The 24,544-nt window shown below is 35.7% G+C and overlaps 2 protein-coding genes across 2 annotated transcripts; both read right to left on the bottom strand.

Annotated features, from left to right (window-relative positions):
* Positions 1-299: 299 nt before the first annotated feature.
* MGP1 (MALE GAMETOPHYTE DEFECTIVE 1) lies at positions 300-19,068 on the bottom strand. Its single transcript, XM_011629834.3, has 7 exons — positions 18,958-19,068; positions 18,023-18,119; positions 16,744-16,888; positions 6,550-6,660; positions 4,429-4,575; positions 916-1,038; positions 300-719 (listed from the first exon to the last, which is right to left on the bottom strand). The coding sequence occupies exons 1-7, from the start codon at positions 18,994-18,996 to the stop codon at positions 656-658; spliced, it is 726 nt and encodes a 241-aa protein (XP_011628136.1). The 5' UTR covers positions 18,997-19,068; the 3' UTR covers positions 300-655.
* A 2,305-nt stretch (positions 19,069-21,373) lies between these two features.
* Positions 21,374-23,844, bottom strand: LOC105421663 (Pentatricopeptide repeat (PPR) superfamily protein). Its single transcript, XM_011629877.3, has one exon. It carries the CDS (start codon positions 23,428-23,430, stop codon positions 21,799-21,801), a length of 1,632 nt encoding a protein of 543 aa, XP_011628179.1. The 5' UTR covers positions 23,431-23,844; the 3' UTR covers positions 21,374-21,798.
* Between the last annotated feature and the right edge of the window lie 700 nt (positions 23,845-24,544).

Here is a 24,544-nt window from a genome sequence, read left to right as displayed (position 1 = left end):
AAATGCACACCTCTCGTAGAAACCCATGTTGGGTCCAATACAAACTGAAATTGGATCAGTAAGGCGACCCCAATCAAAACTCAAAACACAATACAAAAGCATCATATATGTCCAAGCAGCATCTCCAAATTCCTCCTCTCCAAATCGTCCTCCCCCTCTCTCTCTCTCTCTCTCTCTCTCTCTCTCACGAACGCATACACACGCACACAAAAGCAGTTAGTACGTCGCACAAGTTCCAAGGATGAATAAGCTCCCCCACTCATCTATACCATGTAGATTCCAAATGAGACTTGCAGAAGTTTGAGAGAACTCGAATTTCTCAAGGCTTCCAAAACAAATGGGGTTTCTTCACACAAGTTTTGCATCAATGGGATAAAAGAAAAACTATAGCCAGAAACCAACAACAGTAAAATTTCAAAAAGATTCAGGCCCAAACCAGAGATGCCCTTTGAAAACAGAAATAATTCTATGAATTTCAAAATGATCAAGAAGCCGCATACGATCCATCTGAGGCTTTTAAGCACCAGATTTATTTAAAAAGTAATCAGGTTGAGTGCACTCTCCTGCTCCTTATCAAGTAAAGCTTCTGAATCAGGAAAGCAGTAGTTATAAGAGTGACCTGCACATGAAATGCTTGCTCAAAACAAGTGAAATCTCAGAGGAAGTTTCTGATGTCCAATTGTTTCGGGTCCACAATTTCGTCGTTCTTGAACTCCTCACTGAAATAAGAATAAGAAATATTTCAACTAATAAATCCCATATGCCATCTTCATTTCTTTCTAATTCATATCTGAATTTCAGTTTTAGTCGCCAAACTAAGCCCTTGATATAAATAACTGTCAATGTGATTTTATTGAATAGCTTGCTTCCTACTGTGACTAACATCATATCAAGCACAAAAAGGATTGCACGAACCTTCTTTTCTGTGTTTTCATGGCTTCCAGAGTTTCCTTCTTCAGCTCTTCAAGCTGTGCTTTTGCGATTTTGAGTTCCAACTGTTCTTCATACTTGGGAAGATCCTCCTTCCTTATTCCAAGCCTGATTCAAATCCAAAAACAACACAATTAACAAAAGTAAGCAGAATGAGATATTACATACATTTTCTCTCATTAGTCATGAAATATCACAGAATTTTGACCCCAGATTCCCTTAACAGCCAATCAGAAAATAATGAGAGTGATTTTTCCAACTATAATAATTAATTTCAAGCACAAGCAGTAGACGTTTCAAGATAAAATGTATCTAGATTCTTGGATCCTGTCTGCTCTCTGATTGTACCAATACTTAGGTCTTCTATATTTGTTCATACAGAAAACAGGATCAAAATTTCAGATTTTCAATTAGGCCTTGACTATAGTTGTTGGAAACGTCTATGATTCCGATTCGTTTTAGGAATCAAAATCATGGAATCACATGTGTCAAATGATTCCTAATCTCGGAATCATTGTCCATAAAATGAAAAACACACCTAATAATCGGAATTGCGATCCAATAAAATAGGAACCATGTATCCCATCATGTTGGAATCGAGTCTCCCACCTTTGGGGACTTGCATATGACCCCACATAATTCAATGACTTCTAGAATCGCGATCCGACGAACTAGGAATCATGATTTCTACATTACTGGAATCATTGTCCCCATTGATTGGGAATAGATTCCCACAATTCGGGAATTGTGCACCCATCCCCTCTAGTATAGAAGAGAGGTATTTTGTGAGAAAAGATTTCAAGTTTTACATAGATGATTGGGGACAGATATAGATGATATCATAGCTCAACCCAACTATAGATACTATGGATGATACCATAGCTTTAAAGACCAAGATACTGCATTTTCCTCAAAATCCAAAGACCGCAAGTGGCCATGATTTTCGATCAGCATTAACCCATTTCCTTCTTTTTTTTTTTTCTTTTTGTTCTTTTCGGGGTTTAAGTTGATGCCCCACCATATATACAATGAGACAATGAATGATAAGCATTTTACTTAGCCCCGTAGATGATCATTAATAAGCATTTTATTGATCACCAACCAAACATGCCCCACATAATCCAGTACTTGGTACAGTAAATGATTAATAATAAGCATTTAGTTAATGTAAGCATCCTATATGAACATCTTACCTTGAGGTGGGGTTACCACCCAAAGGTCTTACCTTAAGTTGGGACTGTCACCCACTTCGTGATTTAAAAATCCATCTGTTGGATAACTTGGCAAAGATTATCGTACATGGATTCATCTCGAAAGTTTATTAAGGCATTTTGGTTCTCACAACGTCACAGTCTTGAAACCCAAATATTGGGTATTTAACCTTGTACAAAATAGCAACATGAAACGAAAGCGTTCCTGGAACTCCTCCGCTAACATATAATGGGTTCATGGAGCTACTCTTGCAACATACAATTTATGAACGTATTTCATTCAACATTTGCGTTTGAATCTTGATTTCGTGTTATTAAAACTTGATTCGATGTTGATCGAAGCATTGTTCGATGCATCTAAGAACTGCGCCTTTTGATGATGTGGGACTTGCTTCCAAACAACATGGATTTGCAATTCCTAAAATATTGGAATCAACGTCTCACACACGTTGAATTGCATTGTTGTGCAACTATGAATCGCATATTCTATGATATGGAATCTAGATTCCAACCTTCCAAGAATCGAGATTCAGATAATAATCTGGAAAGCATTCCATGAAACTCGAAAACGTAATTCCTATCTTCGAGATTCGTGTTTCATCCTAGGAAACGCGGAATCACGATTCTAAACTGGAATTGCGACCTTGGTACGAAATTCGGGTAACTATAGCTCTGACCTTTCAACATATAAATGAATTGTGCAATGAGAATATCAATTCCATCTTAGTTAACCTTTCCTTCAAAAAAAAAAAAATCAATTCCATCTTAGAGGATGATAAGGGTGAGTGTGAGATTTGTTACAAGACACCAACCAATATTTTTTTGAGAATGTTAATTGTTATATTGCTAGAAAGGAAAGGTACATTGGTATGAGTATGAGTAAAAAAAAGAACCCACAGAAAGGTTCCAAGTACAAAAACCCGAGGGGTGCAAAAAATGGTATCAATCCCCTAAAGGGATTCAAAAAATGCTATACAATTGAAGATTGAGCTCTATATAAACAAACTAAAATGGCAGTCTCTAAGGTGACAAAAAATCCCCTATGGTGCACCCAATTGGAAGGCACCCTCCCTAGCAAGGAAGTCAGCAGCTGTATTTGCTCCCTCCAGATGTGTCGCCAGGAGATGGTGAGATCCCTGAATATGTGGAAGATTTCATCACAAATGTGCTCCAATATCCACCGACAGGGTGAGGCTTTGGAGGCCCAAGAAATGACATTACTAGAATCACTCTCAATCACTATGTTGGAATTTCACAGGGGGTTAAAATTTCTGAGGCCTTCAAGTAAGGCTTTAGCTTCTGCCATGTTGAACTGGGATTTCACCAATAAAGCGTGAAAAGGAGAAGAGGGTCGTGCCTGTAGGATCACCATAGAGGCCACCTATTCCCACGGGATCAGGGTTGCCGAAGGAACAACCATCAAAATTGAGCTTGATTTGGCCTTCTTCTGGTGACCTCCACAGGGAAGATCGACGAATCTGGTGGGGATTGAGACGGAGAAGGGCAGCCCAGTCTTGATAGAATTTGTTGTTTTTTGCCCAGACAATGATGAAGGGCAAAGATTTGTCAATAAGTGTCACAATCGAGGCCTTAACGCCTCAACAGTGAGGCAGCATGTGGTAAAGAATAAAGTTGAAAAAACTAGGGACAATGGAGCATATGGTAATATTCAAAGGTTGTGAGTCATCAATACGTTGTTAATGCAACCTTCTTAATTGAGGAAGAGAAGAAGATGGGGGTCCCCGGGGGCGCAAGGGGGCAGAAGGGGGCAAGGGAACAACCATGAGGAGTAGAATAAGAGGAGACGAGAAATAAGGCAGTAGGAAAGGTGTAAAGTAAAGGTACAATGTGCTGCAGAAAATAGGACACATGATTTGGTCAGTCGAAGTCACCTTCGATCATGGACCTTTGAAGCACAAAAAATCTTGTTGGAGCTCTGGCTCGTAAGAAAACTTTAGCCTCAACTGCTCCAATTTTATCAGGATGCGGCACAACAAGGTAAAGAATGGTTTTTCGAAGCAATGCATCATCTAATTGGCCAAATGAATCCACACTTCGATGTCAGAAAAGTGGACGGAGCTTATGTAAATTTTACTTGTAATCCTGTAATAATGTGTCTCATGCTACTACACGAGTAGAGTAGATTTTTGAAATAATTGCATTGAGCAATAATAATTATCATGTAGTCATGATCGATCAATTAAAATACACTTGGTAAACTGATAAATAGGTGATTTAGGAAAATAAAATACCACTAAAAAGCTCCAAGGCAGGGGAAAAAACTTACTTCTTGTTTATCTTGTCAAACTCAGCATGAAGAAGAGCCATGCCTTTCTTGTCATTCCTCATGAGCGGCTTTTTAATCTCTTTCTCAACTTTCTCCAGAGCTTCAAACATCATTGCCTCAACGCCAAGATCATCAGTGAGGCCTCTCCTGATTCACATAGATGATTTCTTTTAAACTGATACTAACATCAATGAGATTGAGAAGATCAGTAATGTTTAACAAAAGGTGTATGAAGATGCATTAAAATATTTGCAAGTTTCTAAAGCCAAGCAATCATGAAAATTACTGGTGTATCATCAGGACAACTTGGAGGAATGATAATACTTACAATAATTAATTTTCATATGAAATCAGAGTGAATAGAAGCAGAAAAGCCTCCACTGAAAAAGCAAAAAGAGAAACCCTCCATACAGAAGTAACAAATCACATTCAAGAAAGAAAAGCTCTCCATAGTCCATAAAGAAGCAACAAATTTCAAGGACGCAAATAACCCTGCATTTATAAAGAAATGGGCTATGAAATGTTAACCAGATGCAGTGATATTACCAACATAGTAAAAGAATGTTTGGTATCCCCAATATATTCATCCTATAGGGAATTGCTCCCCCCAATATATGTGCATCATGTGCCAATGATGAAACCAAATCAGTCGACCATCTATCCATTGTCAGGTAGCCCCTAAGGTTTAGGCTTTGTACCTCCATTTATTTGGCCTATGCCAGCAACTGGTCACCACACTGTTGATTGGGTGGGACCTACATTACAAAGACATGTCATCAGACGTTCATGAGGAGTTGGCCTTCCACCTTGGCGTTTAGCTATGATTTTGTGGAGATTTCGGGTCTATGTAGGACCAGAAAGGTTTGTATTTTGTCATTTATACCGAGATGCCAATAGCGATGCAGGTGCATTGGCAAATAGTAGTGTCAACCATGATGCATTATTTCTTACCCAGGACTAGGCCTATGTTGGAGAGATGCCACCTAGGCATCGTGCAATGACCTTCTCATTTGTACTTCAGTAATTTTCAATAATGCTAACTTCTCCATGAAAAACAAATGTTTGGGTACAAGTAAATTAAGATGTTTGGTCCACAACAAGTATGGAAGAGCAAACAATGTGAACCAGATTCAGACATTTGAAATTTATTTATTTATTTATTGATGAAGTTAACTGTTTCAGACATTTGAAAATTACAAAAAAAATAGACTTGATTACCTACCCAAAACAACTAAACTATAATAAATAGTAAAAGGCAAGCTTTCTATAGTTCCCCTACAACATAAAACTTATATACTTCCCCTTATCCAACCGTCCATTCTGAACAGAAGGTTAAGATTGCCCCAATCACAATGTCCTTTCTACACTATTTTATTTTTTATTTTTTTTCTATAAACTATTTTGACACCAAATTTTGGACGTCCAATCCTCTATTAAACTCGCACTAGCGAAAAATATTAAAAAAATATTTCCAATAAAATAAAATGACCAAAATACCCCTGAAAATTTGAAGAGGTATTTTGGTCATTATATTTTATCGAAAAATTATTTCTAATATTTTTTATAGGTGCCCCCCAATGAGAAGATGGCACGTACTAAATTTCATATTCATACATTTTGTATAAAAAAACTAAAAATAAAATACTTTGAGACGTCGGATCTAAGATCAACTGGTGAGTGGCTCTCTTGATCAAAATTGGACGGCTGGATGGTAGGTGAAGTATAGAAACCTTTCCCAATAGTAAAAGCAACTTCTGAAATCATCTGATTATGGTCATGTAGTCCATTAGTCAGTGCAAGATCAGGCTGTGGAGGTAGATTTCCACCACAGGAACTGCAAAATGATTTTTTATGGACAAATACAACTAAACACAAATTGTTTTAACACTTGAAATGATCGAGGGATTTAATCAATACTTCAAATGTTCCATAAACCACCAAAAAGGTAACAATCAAGTAACAGGGATGTCAACCAAAATCGAGAATGCATTCACATAGAACCAGAAGGATTTCATTAAAACAAGGGGAGTTCTAAAAACACCATAAATGAGCAGATTATCAAAAGGGCAGCACTCATAAAATTGGGAAGCGTAAGAACAAACTTAAGTACATGGTACCTACTTGATTCGTATCTCCTGCAATGTCAATAGATATGTCCGTGCATCTGGAATACCTTGGGTTCTTGTTTGAATGGTATAATTAATCCTTTGGGACTCCGAAAATAGATCTGCCCTGCAAAGAAAATGGTTGTAAAAAAAAGCATTAATAGTCAGTCCTAAAATAACTGAAAATCCAAAATCTTCCCTCCCTTTTTCCTAAACTCACTCTCTTTCTCTCTGTTTCTAAACTCTCACATACATGCTGAGTCCTTAACTCTCTCCTTAAAAATATCTGTCAATTATTGTTTATATCTTATGATAAAGGGCACCAAAAAGTCATATCTATACTTTTTTGTTAATAAAAATTCATTAATCAAAAGAATCAATCCCATAGTTACCAGAATCTTTCCCCCAGGTGGAGATTTTGGTGTGCGATCTTGCTTCGGAGCTTCGATCAATGAATCTTCATAGAATACATTTTTTGGAATCCAGATTCCACAACATCAACTCCCAGGGTTCATAGGTTCACCAAACTGTGATTTGATCAACACGGAATCTTGCTTCCACTTTTTAAGAATATTGATCTGAGTTATTTGGAATCCAAACACGAATTCCCTAGAGGAGCAGGCTAACAAGCTTTAGCAAGTCTAGGGTTCAAGGTAAGCTTCATTATTCCCTAGTGGTAGAATAATTGCAAAAAAAAATTACAGAATGCACGGAAATATTTTAAGTATTATTTGAAACAAGGTAAACTTCATTATTCCCTTACTAGTAGAATGATTGAAACAAATTTATGGAATTCTTGAAACTTTTAAACATTATATGAAGCATTCATTCTTTAAAATTTATTATTAATTAATATATAACTTAACATCAATATGGGTGTCTAGAAACTCTACTTAGGATCATTCCTAAAGTCTTAAACCAATACATGTCTTATCTTTTAATATCATTTTTAATAAATCAAATAATTTTACTTTCTTTCTTCAATATAGAAATTCCAGTAAACCTTAACTCTAGTATGTAAGGAACTCTAATTAATGGCACTTGATGACCTTCATTCCAATACTTGTGGGAACCGTGATTAAGGGGACTTGATACGTTGATTCCCATACCAGGGCAAACCTAGTTTAGGGCAGTTGAGGACCTCGACTTCAATACTAGTGGAACCCTGGCAAAGCATACTCAATACATCAATTCCAATACTAAGGGATTGTTGGTTACAGATGCTCTAGAACCTCGAACCTTTTGCCTTATGGAACATGTTCCTTCATAATAACTTGTGCAGCTCCAAGTGGCTGGGAGAGCGATTCCCAAAAGGTGGGAATCTCGATTCATGAGGTGCATTTTACCAATAGAGATTCCTACCATATGAAGCTTTTAGCCTCTTACGAAAGCCACTTTCGATTCCTGAAACCTTCCAAGAACACGCCCGCTTCTAACAACCATGGTCTGTCCTCCAGATTTTAAACCTTGGACTCACCCCAGGACTTGGCCACTTCTCAGTGTGAATCCCAAGTCGACTCATCGAGTCTTGTCTGTAGAAAACCATACTTTTAAAGAACATTCACCAATTTTTTGAAGATTTGGAAGGACTTAAGTACACTCAATGGACACAAATCATCCTAGTCTAGCTCATACAGAATTAGTAGGCAGCGGGTTCCAACTTCCAAGTGACTCGGGCAAGTTTGAATCAAACCCACCAAGTTTTTAAACTCTGGCATCCTCTCTTGCACATCCCTTTGAGTAACGCAAGCAAGATCTCTTTATTTCTTTATAAAATGGACTTTATATACAAACAGACACTACCTAGAGATTTCCAAGCAGTCACCACATAAATTAAGTTTAGACACTCTCTCACTAAACTATCAGTTTCATTAGACTGTGTGCAATTGCATGCAACTGTTTTTCAAAGTTTGTGACTATACAAACTCCCTTCTAACTCTAGCCCATGAGACCCCTGCAGACCAGATATGTTCCTTCACCAATTTACTCCTCTTTTGTCATTAAAGCATCTATAATTTCACTTCAACCAAAAGTTTTCTTCAAAAAAGAAATCCTCGTCAACCAAGTGAGCGAAGTTACAGCCACTAGAGTCAATCTCCATAGAATCAACTCCTCTTTGGCAGTGGAGGGAAGTATCACCACAATAACAGAACTTCAACAGAGGTCAGCACCACCAAGATATACCAAAGAGATGAAGTACAAAAGCCCAAGTGTTACAAAAGGACAACGCAAAAACAGGTTCCTTATGGCATCTTCTTTCTGCTTAAAATACTAGAAATTATTGGGGATTGGAAAACATATCTTTGCCAAGTTGTCCTTGGTCAACATGCTATGTCTTGCAAGCTGGTTAAACTCCTGCATCTTAGGTGGGTTAGGATGCCACTCTATGGACAGCAGAAATATCTTCTATGCTCCAAGTCAGAACTTTATACATGGATCTCACTGAGAATTATCCTGTACTTTCAGGGACCCAGACCATCTTATACTCTCCTAGGCATGAAGTAGAAAATGCGTGACTAAAATTATAGATGATTGAATGCTTCAATCTTTTACTCCACTGAGGCTTGTCAAAGTGGTGGAATTGATATGGCTTGTTGGCCTATGTCATCCACAACCTCAGCCACTGTCAAGTTTGGTCTCTGAACCAGGGTGAAGGTTCTCAGTATTCTTCTTTAAATGTCTGACTCCCCAGTTGCAGATCAAGTGAAAACCAATATTCTCCCATACTTCCCAACAGTCTTGCGTAACCACTCACTCGATGAATGTTTCTCCAATACATATCCCTGAAGACCTCCCTTTGGCCCTATATACAAGAACTAAATTATCCATTCCATAATTCCTTTTGAAAACTTGTTTCCACATGTTCAGGTGCATACCAAAATGCTACCAACATATAAGATCCTTGTGCATCACCATTATATTTCTAATCCACAAATTCCTTTGCTTGTATGCCGACATACCTTTGACCTCAGCAATGGAATTTGTGTCTTTCTGAAGACCCACTCCAGAGAAAAATCCTCATCAGTTTCTTGATATTTTTTACAACTGAAGCTGGAATAGCAAATAATGACATGTAATAGATGGGTAAAACTAGTGGTTTAAAAAACAGACCGGTGCCCCGGATCGGGCACCTCAAAAACCCATCCGGATTGGTGAATCGGAGTTTCGGATAGGGAATCGGTCAGATTAGGCCTTAAAAAAAATCCAAAAAAATTATTAAAAATCATTATAAATGTTGCTTTTTAGGAATCCAATAAGAAATTGGGGTACTACATTAAGAACTTTCATTTTTTTCATCAATATGCGAATATTGAGATGCTCTTTCCCTGTATGAATAAATTTAAAATATGTCTTATAATATCATCTAATTTTTAAAAAAAAATTATTTACAGCTATAATAAAAATAATACATTCTATAATTTATAATGTAAATAAATAAACAAATAAAATACAAGATTTGGTTATCAATGTAAAATTATTAATAATAAACAAAGGTGTGACCCTTACAAATAAATAAATCTACAAAAGTATAGAATTTAGAAACGTAAATTTGTAATTATATTATAATAAAATTAGAAAAATATATAACTATCATACTTACAATGCAGGATAATTGACAAAGCAACGTTAAAATAGATTTTAAAGTGGTTTCGGCTAGTGTTCTTTTTTTTTTTTTTTAAATGTCCCATAAACTAGTAATTTTTTTAATAGTCAATAAACTAGTATTAATATTATTTTTTGTTGTTCTAATATTCTATGAGTTAGTACTATTTTTTTCTTTTTAATCTCTATTAACCAATATCTAATAACAGGGTTATTGTTTATAGCAAAAAGCTTAATTTAATTTTAAATATAGACGTTGAGTGAATAGGCAAAAAACATTTGCCCCGCATCGAAACAATGAAGGAGCACTTCACCGTATAAAACACATGGCACAAGTCACCTTATCAAACGCACGGCACAAGGCGTGCAACTTGAGTTATCAAGGGCATGGTGCAAAGCTATATGTGGCAAGGCCACCTGATGTAAAAGACGGAGGACATGCAAGAAAATGTCAGCGTTGTTAGTTTTTTTCGCGTGTAACGATGGCAAAAAAGTCAGGTGTGCAAAAAAAACCCGGATTTCAAAAAAAAAAAAATATATGGAACTGCTTAGTATTACCGATACTTGATCTGGAGCGGTATCACCGATACCCGATCCGGATCGTCCGATTTTGGATCGGATCTGCAATTTTTTAAACACCGGGTATCGATATTACTAGGCGGTTCTATTTTTTTTTTTTTAAATCCTGGTTTTTTTTGCACACTAGCTTTTTTGGCATCGTTACATGTGAACAAACTGACAACGCTGACATTTTCTTGCATGTCTGCTGTCTTTTATGCCAGGTGGCCTTGCCATATATAGCTTTGCACCATGCCCTTGATAACTCAAGTTGCACGCCTCTTTCCATGTGGGGCAAATGTTTTTTGCCTATTCACTCTATTGTATTAACGTCTATTGTTAAAATTAAATTAAGCTTTTTGCTATAAACAATAACCCTTTTATTAGATATTAGCCATTAAGTTATTGGTTAATCGAGATTAAAAAGAAAAAAATAGTACTAACTAGTGGTTTAAAAAAGGATCGGTGGCTCAGATCGGGCACCCCAAAAACTCATCCGGATCGGTGATCGGTGATCCGGATCGAGGATAGACCGAACCGATCGGATTAAGCCTTAAAAAAAATCCAAACAAATTATTAAAATTCATTATAAATATTGTTTTTAAGGAATCTAATAAGAAATGGGGGTACTACATTATTAACTTTCATTTTTTTTTATCAATATGTGAATATTGAGATGTTCTTTCCCTGTATGAACTTATGTTAACTATCAAATTTACATCACACAAAAGAAAAATTATAGAATTGTCATGGATGAAGTATATAATCATATATGGACTACAGTAAGAATGGATTAAATCGATGGAAAAATGGCCACCAAAATCTCGAATCGGTCGAATTCGACCTTAAAAAAATTTTAAAAGATTATTAACAATCATTATAAATGTTGTTTTTTAGGAATCCAACAAGAAATGAGGGTACTACATCAATAACTTTTTATTTTTTTGCATCAATATGTGAATATTGAGATGTTCTCTTCCTGTGTGAAGATTCTCATCAAACATTTATTAGAACCTAACTAAATACAATATTATACATTGAAATTAGAATTATTGGTATGTATTTTATTATTTTATGATCATCTTACTATACAAATAAGAATAAATTTGAAATTCGTCTTATAATATCATCTAATTTACAACTACAACAAAAAATAATATATTGCATAATTTCTAATGTAAATAAATTAATATATAAAATATAAGATTTGATTATCATTGTAATTAGTATAATTATTAGTTACAATATTATAATAAATGTGATTAAAAAACAAGCGTATGACCCTCACAAATAAATAAATCCAATGTATAATAATTAGTGTTGATATAAATATAGAATTTAGTAACATAAACTCCCAATCTAATTTGAATAAAATTAGGAAAATAAATAAAGAAATTCATATTTGCAATGTGCGATAATTGATAAAGGAACCTGAAATAAATTCTAAAGCGGTATAAGCTAGTGTTATTTTTCGCTCTTAAAATATCTCATATACGAGTATTTTTTTTAATGATCAAAAAACCAATATTAGTATTTCATTGTTGTTTCTTTTAATATCCTATGAGCTAGTAAAATAATTTCATATAATTATGTTAATTTTTGTAAATTATTATATGGAATTTTATTTTTGTAATTATATACAATTAAAGATTAATTATATGTACTTTATGTTTGTATATTATAAAAATAAATATAAATATAATTAATCTTAAAAATAACTATAGACCATTTCATTTGTCCTTATATGAGAGAGAGAGATTTATTTATAGAACCCACCTATCCCTACCTAATACAAACACCATATATAATTTGGAACAAATTGTCACTATTGTTTAAAATAAAGTGCACGCTTTTGCAGCAACGTTGGGCTATAGAAATAGCCCACATCGAAGTGATGTGGGACAAAGAAAGCGTATATAAGCAATTGCAAAGCATTTACAAACAGCGAGTAGGTTGATGCTAGGGCCACGTGCATGTCAAGGACGCGTAATATGTGTGATGCTACGGCTGACGTTAGCAATCACGGTTCTTGATGTCCATTCGGGGGATGGTTAATGTTTTTATATTAATAAAATGGTACGGATGGTTTGATCCCGTTTTTCATTTGAACCGGAACGATGTGGCCGATACCGATCCGGATCGTCCGATTCCAGATCGGATCGACGATTTTTAAACCACTGGTACTAACTCATAGAATATTAGAACAACAAAAAATAATATTAATACTAGTTTATTGACCATTAAAAAAACTACTAGTTTATGGGACATTTTAAAATAAAAAAAATAACACTAGCCCAAACCACTTTAAAATCTATTTTAAAGTTGGTTTGTCAATTATCCCACATTGCAAGTACGATAGTTATATATTTTTCTAATTTTATTATAATATAATAACAAATTTATGTTTCTAAATTCTATACTTTTGTAGATTTATTTATTTGTAAAGGTCATACCTTTGTTTGTTATTAATAATTATACACTGATAACCAAATCTTGTATTTTATTTGTTTATTTATTTATATTATAAATTATATTTTTTTTTTTTATAGCTGTAAATAATTTTTTAAAAAAAATTAGATGATAATATAAGACAAATTTTAAATTTATTCATACAGGAAAAGAACATCTCAATATTCGCATGTTGATGAAAAAAATGAAAGTTCTTAATGTAGTACCCTCATTTCTTATTGGATTCCTAAAAAACAACATTTATAATGATTTTTCATAATTTTTTTGGATTTTTTTTAAGGCTTAATCCGACCGATTCCCAATCCGAAACGCCGGTTCACCGATCTGGATGGTTTTTTGAGGTGCCCGATCAGGGGCACCGATCCGTTTTTTAAACCACTGCCTATACCAGTTTACCGACACAGAACAACAAACTAAGATATTTACTATGAAGCCTATGAACTACATGTCCCACGACGCGTCCTACAACTCATGATCAAAGTCATATATATCTTCCTTCTGAGGGCTCAACTTTACTAATCAAAATCCATTTTCCAAGAAGATATAAATAAAGAGAAGAAATTAGAGTACCCAAATAAAATGGAAAGATAAAAAAAATTAAATTGTATTAAATATTTTTAACAAAATTAAACTAGAGAGAATAACTAGGCGAATCAAATAAAAATTAGAAAAAATTCAAATAGATGTACAACTTAACAACTTTAAAATTAAATAAAAAAGTAAAAATGATAGATTAATATTCCATACAAATTAAATTCTATAAGAAATAATACAAGCTACAAATGTATGAAATCTTAAACTAAAGAACAATACATTAGAAAATAAAATCAATATGTGAAATGAAATATAAATTTAAATGTTTCATGAATATTTTTAGTCTAATTTGTTATAGCATCTACAAATGATGACAAGTGTGGCTTCTAGCTGCTACAAATAATAGTTGAGCTTTTAAACAAGAAATGGTTCAGGTAATATTGTTTGCACTGAATACAGCATAATAAAAAGCTTTTATAAGCTTAAATTACACGATCTTTCCAAACACAAGCACATAGTAACAAAAGAGTTGCACACAAGAATCATAAAAGGGAAGATAAGCAAATCAATCCACATCATCGTTATTAGAGACGGGAGTGGAATCGGGAGGGATCGGTTTGGGAATCACCGAACCGCCCTATAGCAGAAGTTCCCTAGGCTTGGGATCGGCGTTCGTACAATGAACAAGAGAAGGAGCGAGATCCCATATAGATGTATTCGAGGTTCTGACTGGCTAGCATCTAAGCTCCACTATACTCTAAACGAGGTTGTCAACTAGAGCTTGTACGGGTTCCCTTGTTTAAGAGAACGAGATCTGTAGGTTTTTGGAAGCGAGAAACCACGACAATGGATTCGTGGTTTTGACTGGCAAGAACCGAAGCTCCACTATTCATAAAACGAGATAGTCAGGTAGAGCTAATACAAGTTCCCTTGGATAAGGGATCAAGGTTTATGTTTGTCATGGTACAGGGTTCCTCTTGTTCTAATATTTGAGAAAGGTCAAGTATTGGAATCAAGGTCCATGATTGTCCCCAAGGTCCACAACTGTCATTTACCAGGGAAACCCTTATTAAGTGACCCCTACTCTCTACAAGTCGGCTTTTTAAAATTAATTTTTTTTTCAGTGTTCGATTCAAGGGGCCTATATTTTTTTTTGACCTAAGTCGAACTTTTTAGACAAATTAAGAATAATGGTTTGGATTTTAAATTTTTAACATCATAGAACCTATGATTCCTAATTAATGTATCAAAACCTTGGACCATGGTTGATGGGTTCAGGGATCTATTTTCAAATGGAACTGGATTCGTCTGCTTTTTTAAAGTAGATTCCACATATATGAATCCCAAGAATATACTTTACCAAAACCTTGTACCATAGTTGATGGGAGTAGGGATTTATTTCGCAATAGTACTGGAATGCCCTAATGGTTGGATCGTGATCCCTTTTATTTGGGAGCGAGAAACCAAATTTTTTGGAAAGAGATACCAAAATTTTGGGAACGAGATACTAAAATTTTGAGATCGAGATCTCGAGATTTTGGGAGTGAGATTCCAAAAATGGAAATTCGGGATCCCTACGAAATCCCTAGGAGGAACCGTGAAATCGAGGTTCCAGTGCGAGAACGATACCCTCCACCCACAGTTCCCTTAACTATTATCCACATATGCAATCCAGCAGAGCTGATAACATCCCATCGGCATCTAGAACACCTTAACGAGGCCTCTCCATGTATAATGGCCAATTCAGACCAATGGAAATGGTATACAGCAGCATGTTTGCATATTAAATTGGCTTTGCCATGCTTGAGAAGAATCCTAAAGAACTTAACACAAATGAAAAATTGTTATATTGATACTCCAATTGCATGAGAGCTCAAACTCCTGAAAAACCATCTTATGAGATTGTGGACCTTGCATTCAAATACCAATGATGTTTTCCAATCTTGAGTAACACAATTTCCATCATCTTCAGTTCCAAAAAAGCCACAAACGAGTAAAATAATGAGGATAAGCTCCAAACCCATTCTTTTTTCTAGATAACTCGAGAGGTACAACTTCCTAAAAATGCTCTCTCACACCACGCTGGGGTAATAACCTCAACCATAGTTGTTGGGATCGGGAGCGAGGGATCGTGAAATGCTAGAAGATCGCTATGGTAGGGAACACCGTCCGTACAATGCACATGTTAGGGATCAAGATTCCAACCTTTTAGGGATCTTGATCCCGACTTTTTGGGATCCTGATCCCAAAGTTTTGGGGATCGTATTACCAACCTTACAATGTAAGATAATCTAGGATCATGTATAATCTTTAAAGTAGGGATCTTATTACTGAAAGCAAGCAAAAAGTAGTTGTGTTGATAGATGGCTATAAACGAAGAAAATCATCAGTTTGGTTGTTGTCTTGGTCTTTAATGTTGGGATCGAGATCCCTAATAGCAGGAATCGAGATCCCTATCAGTAGGGTTCGAGATCCCAAAACTTAAAAATTGAGATCCCTGAGCGATCCGTTCCAGCAGCGACAGAATCGACATCCTAGAAGGGATCTTCTACCAAAGTAGGAGATCCCAATAACTATGGCCTCAACTATAGTCATTGAGATTCATATTTGAAAGCCACGGTTGGGGACTCCTATTTTTGCAGCCTAATCAGTAACCCAAAACAATTATTAGTCATTTGCACGTATTTATGATTTTAGAAAGTTAATCTCACTTTTTGAAGAACATCAAGAATTGCATATCTTTCTTCTGATCCACAAAAGTCAAAACCTCACGCATAGCAATTGAACCATTATCAAACGTCATGTGTGCTGCCCAATAATTACAAACCAATGTAAGGTTACTAATGCAGTAACCTAAAAGGATGTCCAATTTCAAAAGCTAATCTTCACATGTCTTGATGGAATGGAAGGTGATTGCAAAGAGACAACGATGGCCAAATTAATGAAACCTCCAAACCTCCCAAAGGGCAAAAATAATTATAAACAAAATCATTTTATATCCCAATCTTGCAATGAAAATTGAACGAAATTAAATTAGGAAACTTACTTTTCTCTTACAATTTTCATGACCTTTGCATAATGAGCTACTGCAGCAGGATCATCTGGATCTATGGTGATCTTTTCCTTTCGAAGAACACCGATGGCCGTCTCAAATTTGTTCTTAACCTCGTAAAATATGTTCTTCAACATCTCTTCCATTATAGGAATATAAATATATCAATATTCAGACAATAATTCCTGAATACAATTCAATGTGCAAAAAAAAGTTGTCTACCAAAGGATAAGGACTCTTATAACAGTCGTTTTGCTCTTTTACAGAAAATAAAACCATATACTGCAGTTCAAGTGGCTAAATGGTAAAAATCGCCCCATTGCACCAAAATATATTCTTCTAACAACACCTAATTTCATTAAATAATCTCAAATGTATTACATATCCTAGTAAAGAACAACCCTTTGATGTTTGTCATGAGAAAGTTCCTGCACTTAGTTGAAGTGCAACAGTTTATGACTTCAATGGAGTTTATCAAATTATGGTCATGAACCCCTACCACCACCAACAATTAGGGAAACAATCCCGGCAATGGGATCCACATGAATAGTTAACATTTCTATAAAAAAAAATAGGATCCACATGAATAAGACAGTGATTTCAGAAGAGAGAAATCAATTATATGCATGAGAGGTAAAAATGAGAAAAGGTTAGAAGTTCAGACCAGGTTTACGATAATATGGCTGTTAGACCCCTCCAATAAACATTAGAGTGAACAACGGGACAGGGATAAGACTACAGTTTCAAGCATGTAGCAAAAAAAGAATATTTCTAGGCAGTTTTGCACCTAAGCGAAGAGATGCAAAGCTCTCTAGTAATATTCCCAATATTCAAATCTTAAATGACGTGAAACATCTTGTTATGGACTCCAAGACGACTTTTGACATGATTGATCATGCACAAAGCTTGAAAAGGATTCCCCCAAGAGCTAAGATGAATTAAATCTGTGTGGGACTATTTTCATAACTTACTGTTATAAAGATTCTACGACATGATATAAAATGAATACAGAAGGCTCCCAGATCTAGAAGACATATAGGTCCACTTATAATAGTAACTAACAGATATAAAGCATACAGAAGGCATATTTATGAAGCACGCCTCATAAGATAGAAGGCTTTGCAAAAAACAAATTTTAACAATAATTTCTATTTACATTACCAGATTATTATAACATCACAGAATGTTCTTAGTCTTCATTTTTGCCTAATAATTCTCACTCCTAAGAATTTAATGAATCCATATTCTAAGTATTGAGGATATCTTGACTCACCGTCACCCTTGAGGACTGGGCGAGGAGGAGCTTCGTTTGAAAAATAACGAACAGGAACAGCAGGCACCATTTGAAATAATTTCTGACCTGCACATAACTGGAAAAGCGAAAAAAATATCAATTCAGTTGTAGTCAACAACTGACACTTATAATGAAAATCATGAAGAACATAAGAAATCAGAAAGGAAGATGACTTCTCTTAGGTAATGAACATCGATTTCGTTTATCTAGATCCAATCCAACTCAGAATGGATAAAGTTAGCATAAAGTGTAACAGCGTAGATTTTATTTAGTAGGCAGGTAAACAGTTATACCATCCATTATCATTTCCACAAAATATTATCATTTAAAATATTCAATTGCAAAACCTCCAACTTTGAATACAATGAAATAAAAAGCAACATTTTGACATCAAAAAATAACAGGTCATGAAGATCCTTAAGAATAACTGAAGTCCGCATACCTCGAAATTCAATTTCATTTTTATTTTTACAATGATAAAACGGACGAATACTTTTTCCATTTTAAAAAGAAGAAAGACCGCCATGCCTGAATCGTTGATAAGAATTTGATCATTCCAAAGTTAAGATTGCATCAGGAATGCAGTAAAAGCAATAGACCCTGAATGCAGCTAAAACAAATAATATCAGTGATAAAAACATATCCAATGCATACGATCCTGATAAAATAGCACAAAACCCTAGAAAACAACTGATCATTCAAAACCTTCCGTTGCATAAGAAATGCTCACGAATCCGTCGACCAATCAAGAAACAGACCAAAAACCCAACTCAAATACATAATTTTTTTGCAAAATGAAACTTCTCCGAAGATAATCAATCCTTTTAAAAGCAGTCAAAAGGGGACGCAAGAAAGGATCTTCACTAATCTTGCAGCGCAACCCTAACCCTAAATTCAAAACCTTGTCGAAGTACCTTTCTGGAATGGCACAGGAAACGCGAAGCGTACGCCATGGCCCGATCTCCTTCGACCTTCTTCTCTTTCCTCTTCTCAGTTGATGCTCTCCTCAGTCTGCCCCCCCTATTACCAGGTGAGAGTAATGGAAGGGCACCATTTGTATGGCATAATGACTGAAAACGCCTTACTTCTTTCTAATTTGACAAAGAGGTCCTCCATGCGGACTTTTCCAATGAGCTGGGTATATTGGAATCAAGTTAGCTCAGAGAAGCTCCACCGTTATTTCATGGGTGGGAATGTGATCTGGACGGCCAAATGGTGAATCATGTGAACTAAGAGAATCTCCACCGTTATTTCATGGGTGGGAATGATCTGGACGGCCAAATGGTGCATGAGCCTCCGTTTTTCTGGTGAGTTAAAATAAAGAAGGAAATGTTTTGATAGGGCTGCAGCCCTATCAAAATAAGTAACGCCTCATCTCAAATTCAAAATATAGATCCCATGGAAACACGTTCAACTCGATTATCTCAGCTGAAAAATATTGGGATTTCATTATAACACCCCATCTAGAGCCCCTATTTTGCACAAAAAATAAGTGTTCACATATCGCAAGCTCTATACTATTTTTTGAACTTCAATTTTTTCAATTAGTGATGGAAATAGATTTTAAAGCCATCATGAAAGTTTCCAATGCTTAAAATACTTCGGACGAGGATTTCAAGAGAAGCTTTAGTTTGTTTTCATAAAGCTCAAGGCATATAAAAATTGCATCCAGTAAAGAATCCAACCATACATAAAGGAAAAGTATACAAAAAGACTATTTTTATTATTGATATAAGGAAACCACAATCAATCATGTTCCTTATATTTTAGATTAGGCGGTTACAAGAGTGTCATTAACTAGACTCAAAGTTAAAAAACAAAAAAAAAAAGAGAAATCTCAAACTTCATGACTCACCTCAACCATCCAATTTGTCATCTAATGGCCATGAGTAATTATAACCTCCTTATAACAATGATAAATAGTCTTATAGTATACAAAGAGACCATATATATATATATATATATGATAGGATTGTATATTGTGAGACCATTTATCGTCATTATAAGAAAGTCAAATTTCATCCTAGCGATTGGATGACAATTTAGATGGCTTGGGTTGGCTCACAAAGTGCGAGATTTTTTTCTTTAAACTTAGATTCTAGTCAATAACATTCTTACAATCACTTAATTTGAAATAAGAGGGACAATAGTAACTATAACTTCCTTGTATAAAAATTAGAAAAGCATAGAGACCATTTATGTTTTATACAACAAACTCGTACTCACTCTTGTCCCTCAAATTTCAATTGGTGACCTCCTCAAATTACAAATCAAGAAGTTACAAACCCTTTTAGCGGGAATAGTCTTTTTGTACATAGGGGAGGCTTTAGGATTTACATTCTTACTCTTTTGATCCTTCGACTATCCTCTGTACTCACCTTAACCTTGTGATGCCCAAGTTTGATGAGCTGTCCTTCAAATCTTTTAGTTCTAATTGAGCATTACTTCTCACTGTATTTATCCTATATAATGTTATTTGGGATTGTACACAATGAGACCAATTACTTTTGATGCAAGGTGGTCACAATTACTTACAACCATCCAATATGAAGTTTGATAGTTTGGATATATCATAAAGTTCGAAAAAATTTCTTTTGATGCTTAAGCTCGGTCAATGGAATAATTGCAACCACCCAATTGCACATTCAATGGTCAAGATTAATATCTCACCTTGTACCAAAGGAAAATGTTCTCATTCTATACTTTCCCATGTTATTTTTGTGGATTGGGTTTGTTTTCTCTTCTTAACTTTCGCAGCAACATTGGAGAGAGGTATAAGCACTCACATGGTGTAACTACACTGGTTTCCCATTCCACAAAACTAAATCCACAAACTTTTGAAATTCACCAAAGGAGAAAAAAAGTTGGGAAAGAAGTGAAATATTATTGACTAAAGGAGAAAAAATTGCTTTGTGTGTGCACGTGCATGTGTGTGAGAGAGATCCACATCTGAAATCTGGTAATAATGGAGATCAAATAGGAACTTCATTGTATTCAAATGCATTATACATTGCAATTTTAGCTATAGCAAGATACAATGAGGCATCGGTCATCTGATCATAAACCTGTAAGGTCCTAGAACTCAAGAGAGTCTAGGAATATTTAAATGAAATTAAAGAATGAATCAAACCTAACAATTTTTCTAGTTTCTCATCTGTATATAAAGCCATGAGAACCGATCTTCCTTTTTATTCTGATTCCACTTCTTTTCATGTTTTTTTCCTTCAAATTTTGCATAACTGATCTTCCTTGTCATTCTGATTCCACTTACTTTTCATGTTTTTTTCCTTCAAATTTGCATTAAGAAAAACCATCAAAATATTTTCCTTCTCTCAATGAAAAAGTGGTGAAGAGAAAATTTCCCTATAAATAATAGTACATGAAATTAAGAAAAGCCAACAAAATCTTTTCCTTCTCTCAATGAAAAAGTGGTGAAGAGAAAATTTCCCTGTAAATAATAGTACATGTCTACATGAAAACAATGATGACCATCTGTGAACAAGCTCACCTGCAAAAACAAAAAGCTCTAGGGGCAGTCATGCCTCCAATTGGTTAAAACTCAATTACCAAAAAGACCTAAGAAATTGCAGTTTTCCATTCATCCACAAAGGTTTTGAGAATTTTTCGAAGGATGCAATGGCACAAAATCAAGTTTTCCATTAATCAACACATTAAAAATCGCCACTGCCAGAATCTTTTATGGAAGCAAGTGCTCCACCAAATTGATAGTTTCTCTTAAGCATGGCTCAACTGAGTCACATCTCCGCGGACTCTGGTGAATCTTGTGCCAATTTAAAACACCTGGCCACTTCATCCATTATAGCATATACCCTCTCCATTTCGGGTTGTGATTTATCACCAGCCTCAAACTCATGAACAATGCCATTCAAATCCACTAAGCTACATCCTGGCATTCTTCTCAACCCCCTCTCCTCCATCATCTCCCGCACCTTCGCAACCTCCTCCCATTTCCCGGAAACTGCATACAAGTTCCATAATAACATGTATCGGGCCCCGTTGTATGGCTCCAATTCAACTAGACGCCTAGCTATTTGTTCACCTAAGCTAAGATCTGCAGTAAACCTAGAGAACAATAACAAGTTTCCCCATACCGAAGACTCTGGGCTAGTAGAAGGCATGCTCTTGATGAGCTCCTCCCCCTCCATAACTAAATCTGCATTTCTATAAAGATTGGCCATACACCAATAATGCGCAAAACTAGGCTTTATCCCATGAATTCTATTCATTTGATCAAAGTATCGCCTTCCCTCTAACAGTGCAACCCCTCTAGCACATGCACACAACACACCCACATAGCTTACCTCATCAGGCTCAATAGAATGAAGCTCCATGGAATCAAATAATGCCAAGGCCTCTTTATAGTCGCCACAAATTGCTTGCCCAAAGATCATAGCATTCCATGAAACCAAGTTTCTCTCAGGCATTTCATAGAAAACTCTTTTAGCCGAATCCAGCTTTCCACATTTACAATACATGTCAACCAGAGCAGTTTCAAGAATCACTCCTGAATCCATTGAGCTGCTACGAATTATGTAACAATGCACTGATCGCCCCTCTAAAAGCCTCGCCGACTTAGCACATGCATTCAAAATACTGACCATAGTAGTAATTGTGCCCTTAATTCCCTTCTTTTGCATTTCTCTAAAGAGCTTCAAACCATGGCCTGGAGACCCACTTCGAGCATAACCACCGATCATAACATTCCACGAAATTTGGTTTCTCTCAGGCATCTCATCAAACAATTTTCGCGCATTCATTATATCGCCCAACAAAATATGCCCATTAATCATGGAGTTCCAAGAAACGAAATCTCTCTCCACCATTTCATAAAAAACTTGCCGCGCATAACTTATGAGCTTAAAACAAGCATACATATGAACAAGAGAATTGGCCACAAAGATTACTTGATCAAAACCTCGCTTGACAACTTCAGTATGGCACTTCTCACCTTCATTAATAGCGGTGACTTTCGCACAGGAAGCTACCAATGGAGGGAAGGTGAAGTTATTTGGGTGAACCCCTTTCAGCACCATCTCATGATAAAATGAGATAGCTTGAATTGGGTCTGAGCTTAATGAGAGAGCTTTGATAATGGTATTGTAGGCTCTCAATTCAGGTGAGTTCAATTGCCTGAAGACCATTAAAGCATAGCTTAAACAGCCCGAATCTGAGGTAGCGAGAAATTTTACGAGGTGGGTTGATAAAAGGGGATGGTTTTGAAGGCCATTGGTGATTGTATGGGCCTGTAATTGCTTGAATTCTCTCATGGTTTTGCATGAATCTAAAGAGACAAGAGCCTGCTTAACTACAGAGGATTTACAATTGAGGAAGAGACTGCGGGATTTCGATTTCAGGAGATTCTGCATTATGGCTTTTGCTACTAGCTGTGGGTTTGGCTACTTCGCCATGGAAAATACATTTTCGCATTTTTTATGGCTTCTCTCTTTTGTTTTATTGGCAGTTTCATAAGGGTTTTTGGGCGGTTTTGGGTTTTTACGTCGAGAGTGTTTGAATCAGGATTTGTCGGGGGGGGGGGGGGGGGGGGTGGGTTTGCGGTTTTTCTTCAGAGCGTTTGAATTAGGATTTATCGTTAACGGAGATAGGAGCTCGCTGCGTTAAGTGAAAGAAGCAGCATTGGTTTTTATTTTTAATTTTCTTTTTGCAGGAATTTTTTTCTGAGTTCGGTTAATGGGAATGGGAAGCATTACAAAAATGGGTATGTTGCCCTAAAGTCCATGATGTCACAGGATGCTGGCTCTTAATCACACTTTTGAAGATGGATAAATGACTTTGTTTGGTACTTTTTTGTTTTTTAATTGGCCCGAATGGGTAATGTGGAGAAATATTTAAGAATAAATGAAATAAAAATAAAAATAGAGATTTATGAGATGGAGATATAGAGAGACTTTAAAAAATATTAAATAAATTTTAAAAAATATATAATCACAGGTTTTATGGGGAACCAGGTCTAGACTTATTATACAATATTTAAAAATAAATAAAATAAAATAAAAAAATTAAAATGAACCTTTAAAGCACGAAGAAATATAAGAAGCTTTACAAAAAATAAAAAAATATAACCGGGGTTTTAAGGGGGAACCAAGCCAGGATCCATAGCGCCAAGGATTCTGGTTCGGTCTCCAACAATTTCTATCAAAATTGGTAAACTGAATCGAAAATTGCCGATTTTCAAAAAGCTAACAATTTCCTTATACTCGATTGAGAAAAATTGTCTGTTGGGGTCTTTTAAGCTCTCTTGTCCCTCTCTCTCTGAGGGGCAATGCACAAATTGATATCTCCCTCTCACACATACGTACTCATGCCTCTCTCCTTGTTTGAGTTAGGGAAAGGTTTGATATGCGTAAATTGAAATGCCTCTCATCAGTAGATCTTTGAATGGTGAATGCTCCTTAGCATGAAGCAAAACGCTTCTCTCTCTCTCTCTGCAAGGTTATGTGCTATTGTTTCAGTAGTTCACCA

Source organism: Amborella trichopoda, chromosome 7, assembly GCF_054954075.1.
Source record: "Amborella trichopoda isolate Santa Cruz 75 chromosome 7, AtrichopodaSantaCruz75HAP2 v2.0, whole genome shotgun sequence".
Taxonomy (NCBI): Eukaryota; Viridiplantae; Streptophyta; class Magnoliopsida; order Amborellales; family Amborellaceae; genus Amborella; species Amborella trichopoda.
This window is presented reverse-complemented; position numbering and strand designations above follow the sequence as displayed.

What these genes read in the sequence shown, in the direction of transcription:
- MGP1 (XM_011629834.3), bottom strand. Translation starts at nt 18,996, where the DNA reads ATGGCGTACGCTTCGCGTTTCCTGTGCCATTCCAGAAAG. An exon ending in TCCTGTGCCATTCCAGAAAG is followed by an intron (nt 18,120 to 18,957) that starts GTACTTCGACAA and finishes TCGCTTTTCCAG; the next exon opens with TTATGTGCAGGTCAGAAATT. An exon ending in ATGAAAACACAGAAAAGAAG is followed by an intron (nt 720 to 915) that starts GTTCGTGCAATC and finishes TTCTTATTTCAG; the next exon opens with TGAGGAGTTCAAGAACGACG.
- LOC105421663 (XM_011629877.3), bottom strand. Translation starts at nt 23,430, where the DNA reads ATGCAGAATCTCCTGAAATCGAAATCCCGCAGTCTCTTCCTCAATTGT.